Here is a 5,830-nt window from a genome sequence, read left to right as displayed (position 1 = left end):
TGTGATGTGCTCTATCTGTGCCAAAGAAAAGATATGAATAACAAAGTGGTGTCTGCCAATACTTGGAGACAGTAGCTTGCCAATACCTTAGCCCTTATCTTTGCCAGTTCATATGCAGACCGCTCACCGCCATCAACCAAAAATAGAGTTTTCTAGTTTTTCTAGACATTTGTCAAAACAGTTACTTTTCTATTGTTCTTTTAAAATTAACACTGCCTGGTGTATTTGCTGTAACATTTGAAAACATATCAAATTCAGTAAGGCATACTTTGAACAGGATGTGAAACAAAGGAAAGATTTGATAGACTAAAACATCTTTTGGTATTAATAAGTCAGACACATGGGTGGCCAGATATAGCTCAGTTGGGAAAGCGGCCGTCCATATTTCAAGGTTTACTCCTCGACGCAGCGGGACGGGTTTGACTCCGACCTGCGGCCCTTTGCTGCATGTCATTCCTTCTCTCTCTCCTCTTTCATAATTTTCAGCTGTCCAGTTAAAAAAAATAAAGGTTGAAAATGCAGACTAAAATAGCTTAAAAAAAAGTCAGACACATCTTACAATGTATAAAGCAGCGTGTCAGACATACGGCCCGTGGGCCAGAACTGGCCCACCAAAGGGTCCAATCGGACCCACTGGATCACTTTGCAAAGTGTGAAAATTGCAGAGAAGTAATTAATTACAATTCCAAATTTACCACTTTAATCTTTGTGAATATCCAAGTTCTTTTTCTGTTAATTTACGACTTCAATCTTAGATATTCAGAGATTTTTCTAAGAATATTACCCTTCTCTCATGGGTCCGTAACATTAGTATTTTTCCTACAAGGGCCTTAGAAGGCTGTTGTAGCAGAAACAGCTTGCGTTTGCCAACATCAAGCTAACAAGAAACTCTGTGAAGAAACTCTGTGGCAGATAAAGTGTCTGATCTTTCTGGAGTGGTTTACTGGTCCGGCCTACTTGAGATCTTAAAGTACTTTGAGACCCCTGATGTAAAGCCTCTAACATGTCTAGCAGTCATTTTTTAATATGCAACAGAGCCTTAGTAACAACTTCACGATCATGATGGAGATATTGAGAACCAAAATATAAAGACACCAAAACGAGAGAGTCTTGTAGGGAACTGTTATTTAGTTTTTACTGTTGAACATGTGAGAAGGAAGAAGCATTTGATTTTGTTGCCGTTACTACACTTCTGTATTGCCTTCTTTCTTCCTCCCTTTCCATTTTACTCATTTGTTTCTTATCTTCTGCCTACCCACGCTCCTTCTGTCTCTGTCCCTCGCTCAGACTTACACTTTATTGGCCCCAGGCAGTGCTCAGCTACTTTGTAAGCCAGGGCATCCTCTCCATCACAAACCATGACCTCTCTCTCTTCTCTCCCTGGCTTTTTACCGCCTTACTGTTTTTTTTCTCTCTGTCCAGAGGCTGCAGGCTAAAAGTCTCCAGCATGTTCGTCAGTCAGATATCCCATCTATTCCTTCCCCGGGCCAGGCCCATGGCTACGAGGAGGACGCTGTCGGTGTGCTCCTCAAGCAGTCGCCCCATCCCAGGGACACAACCCTGGGTCCAGCCTTCTACAATCCACTGCTGGTAAAGACACACACACACACACACAGACACACACACACACAGACACACACACACACACACACACACACACACACACACACACACACACACACAGACACAGACACCAGAGAATGTGAGGTGTTCTTTTATGCACGCATGTGTGCTTTCATTAGTCTGTAGGAGTGTGTCTGAGTGTACTTACTCTGCCCGCGAGGCGAGGTCCATTAGTGCTAGGCAGATCTAATGCACTGCTGAACCCCCACCCCTCCCCATTCAGTTGGCCCAAAACCCATTTCCATAGCTAATGAATGGAGCTCTACTTTAAAAAAGCCACTGCGCACCAATGCTCATCCATTTTGCATGCCAACAAAGAGAGCCATTAGTAATTATTCTTCAAGCTATATTACAATATTCACTTAAAATAATGCACACGCCTGCTGGTGTGGGTCTCAATTAAGTAATTTTTCATCTGTTAATGACCACAGGAAGTCAACAGCGTCCTTGAGTGTTGGCCGAGGTTGTGTCAACACACAGGCACAAGCACAGAGGCGTGCTGTGATTTAGGGCTATCAGCAGTGCATCCATCCTCAGCTCTTTTTTTTCTTCTGTTGCTTTCCCTTTGAAAGTTCAACCTCTGCCTCTGTCTGTCTTCCTCCCTCTGTCTTTAAAAAAAAACTCAAACACTTCCCTCGCCCCATGCTCCGACTCAGTTGGAGCGTGGAGAGATGGAATTTAGTGGTTGTCTGAGGATGTTACTTCAAAGTAACCAGGGAAATTTTTGAATGATAAGAAATGAAACAGATATGAAAAGAGCAAAACTTTGTTTTCTGTCTGAATGTTATCGAGAGGTGAGTGGTTTTATCCGCTGACCCTAAACTTATGGTTCACGGCTGTATTGACAGAAATATTACTTTACTGCACTGACTGATACGCAGAATTAGAGATGTACTAATATGCTGGAGAAGTGAGTAGTTATTGGTGGATATGAGATTATCCGATTTTGGCAGGCATATATTATGACTAAAAAATGACTGGGCATAATAGTGCAGTAAAGTGGCCGGGTTAGCTCAATTGGTAGTGCTGGCCCACATATACAGAGGCTCACTCCTCGACGCACCGCCCGCGGGTTTGACTCCGACCTGCGGTCCTTTTGCTGCATGCCATTTCCCCTCTCTCTCCCCTTTCATGTCTTCATATTTCCTGTGAAAATAGAGGCCTAAAATGCTCCAAAAATATTCTTAAAAAAAGATCTTGTATTAGTATCACCAGGAGGTCTTTTGTTAGTCCACACTGTGTAGGGATTTGTCAGATTATCATGACCAGTTGGCCAGATGGTGATATGGAGCACAGGCTGTGTTACTATATACTGGCTATGTTACTATATACTGTAGGAAATAAACATTGCAAGAGTTTTTAACCGGCCAATCAATGAATGAGTTGAATCAGTGGGAACATAGTAATGGTCCCCACACCCAACATCTGTTGTGGGATTTAAGCATTTGTTACCAGCAGCTTTCTGCTGTGCTCAACATGTCGAGCGTTCTTGTTTGACATGATGGCAGTAAGCGTATACGACTGCTGTAAATCCTTGTAATCAATGTTACAAAGTCACTGTTTCATGAGGCTGGAGTTTGCAGCAAGGAAGGAAAAGTTAACATTTTAAGCTTTTCTTGTTGATTTGTAAGGCTGGTAATAGATTCAGTAGCAGACACGGAGGAAAGGTGGGGAAACAGGAATGGAGCTTTATTGAATACAATGGAAAAATGGTGCAAAGAAATCCTCTAGGACTGAGAGCGGGCAGACAGGTGGGAGGCAAGTCCAAAAAACAACCATGAGGCTTGTGCAGGCAGACTGGGCTTCCAGGACTGAAGCAAGAGCAAAAAACACACTAAGTCAAAAAAGCTTAAATCTGAGATACTAGAGGAAGCAAATCAGGCAAAAACCACTAGGGCTTTCTGTAGTGAGTGTTAACACTGTGGGTGAACGGACGATCTCGAAGAGACTGGTTGGAAAGCCGGGGTTTAAGACAGGAGCGGTGATTGCTGGATCTAATTCAGGTGTGTAGGCAGCCACAGGTGTCCTGACGAGGCGGGAGAGAGAGCTAGGAGCGCGACACCCACTCAGCACAGGAAAGAAGGCAAAACAAAAAAAAACACAAGGGAGAGGGAAAAGAGACAGGAGAGGCAGCAAGCCAAACCATGACATAAAATATCATATCTGAATGATGATATGTATGCTAGAATTGAAATAATGTTGACTTTCAATTTAGTTTTTTAGACGGTACAGATGGTTAACAGATTAAAGGAAAAACCAGCATAAAGTATTTTAGTCAGACGTGGGTCCAACAGAAGCTGCCAGAACAGCAATATACTCCTTTGCATAGATTCCACAAATCTCTGAAATCTACTGGCGGGATGAACACCATCCATCCATCCATCCCTCCATCCATCTTCGTCCGCTTATCTGGTGTGGGGTCGCAGGGGTAGCAACTCCAGCAGGGGACCCCAAACTTCCCTTTCCCGAGCCACATCAACCAGCTCTGGCTGGGGGATCCCGAGGCGTTCCCAGGCCAGGTTGGAGATATAATCCCTCCACCTAGTAGTGGGTCTTCCCCGAGGCCTCCATGACCCAGCCTTCATGACCATAGGTCAGGGTAGGAACAAAAGTTGACCAGTAGAGCAAGAGCTTTGCCTTCTGTCTTAGCTCTCTTTTGATCACAACAGTGCAATAAATTGAATGGAATAGCGCACCCGCTGCGCCGATTCTCCAACTAATCTTCCGCTCCATTGTCCCCTCACTCGCGAACAAGACCCCAAGGTACTTGAACTCCTTCACTTGGGGTAAGGACTCATTCCCTACATGGAGTAGGCACTCCATCGGTTTACTGCTGAGAACCATGGCCTCAGATTTAGAGGTGCTGATCCTCATCCAAGCCGCTTCACACTCGGCTGAAAACCGATCCAGTGAGTGCTGAAGGTCACAGGCCGATTACACCATCAGGACCACATCATCTGCAAAAATCAGCGATGAGATCCTGAGCCCACCGAACTGCAACCCCTCCCCACCCTGACTACGCCTCGATATCCTGTCCATGAATATTACAAACAGGATTGGTGACAAAGCACAGCCCTGGCGAAGGCCAACCCTCACCTGGAACAAGTCTGACTTACAGCTCTCACTTTGGTCATACAGAGATTGGCCCTGAGAAGGGACACTCTCACCCCATACTCCCACAGCACCTCCCACAGTACAGTGGTGTGAAAAAGTGTTTGCCCCCTTCCTCATTTCCTGTTCCTTTGCATGTTTGTCACACTTAAGTGTTTCGGAACATCAAACCAGTTTAAACAATAGTCAAGGACAACACAAGTAAACACAAAATGCAATTTGTAAATGAAGGTGTTTATTATTAAAGGTGAAAAAAAATCCAAACCATCATGTCCCTGTGTGAAAAAGTGATTGCCCCCTATACCTAATAACTGGTTGGGCCACCCTTAGCAGCAACAACTGCAACCAAGCGTTTGCGATAACGTGCAATGAGGCGTTTACAGCATCCTGGAGGAATTTTGGCCCACTCATCTTTGCAGAATTGTCCTAATTCAGTTACATTAGAGGGTTTTCGAGCATGAACGGCCTTTTTAAGGTCATACCACAACATCTCAATAGGATTCAGGTCAGGACTTTGGTCTAGGCCACTCCAAAGTCTTCATTTTGTTTTTCTTTCAGCCATTCGGTGGTGGACTTGCTGGTGTGTTTAGGATCATTGTCCTGCTGCAGAACCCAAGGCTGTGTCTCAAATCGCGCACTTCTGTACTAAATACTAACTATTTGAGTACATAGTGCGTTCACATTGTCGAAGTGCGGTCAATGCAGTGTACTTAAATACCGGATGTGCACTAAACCGGTCTCAAAGTTAAGTGTAGATGGATGGACACTTTCCACACTCAACGGTCGCCATCTGGCTACGTAGCGGAAGGGGCGGAGCTAACAACCGTTGAAAAACTTGATAGCGGCTGCCGAGACGCGAATGCGAGACCGACGGAGCAATACAAAGTTGAACGTGAGGTGTTTTGCTATACATTAAGCCACTTGTATATGATACTTGGGTAATTTTACAGGAGATAATAATTTTTGTACCACGAATTATAACGTTATAGTACCGTAATTTGACGTGCTAGCAAGCCAACCTTAGCTAGCTAACAGCCACAGTTTAACCATATTGGCAAATAAGTTATAAGCTAACGTTACATGTGTTGTAGTATAC

The 5,830-nt window shown here is 44.3% G+C and overlaps 1 protein-coding gene across 1 annotated transcript in view; it reads left to right on the top strand.

The window, feature by feature from the left end:
• stpg2 (sperm-tail PG-rich repeat containing 2) overlaps nt 1–5,830 on the top strand; it is an 88,477-nt gene that overhangs the window by 1,858 nt on the left and 80,789 nt on the right. The window contains 1 exon segment of the mRNA XM_032516467.1: nt 1,423–1,590. Coding sequence (XP_032372358.1) covers nt 1,423–1,590 — 168 coding nt within the window.

Source organism: Etheostoma spectabile, chromosome 5 (assembly GCF_008692095.1).
Source record: "Etheostoma spectabile isolate EspeVRDwgs_2016 chromosome 5, UIUC_Espe_1.0, whole genome shotgun sequence".
Taxonomy (NCBI): Eukaryota; Metazoa; Chordata; class Actinopteri; order Perciformes; family Percidae; genus Etheostoma; species Etheostoma spectabile.
This window is presented reverse-complemented; position numbering and strand designations above follow the sequence as displayed.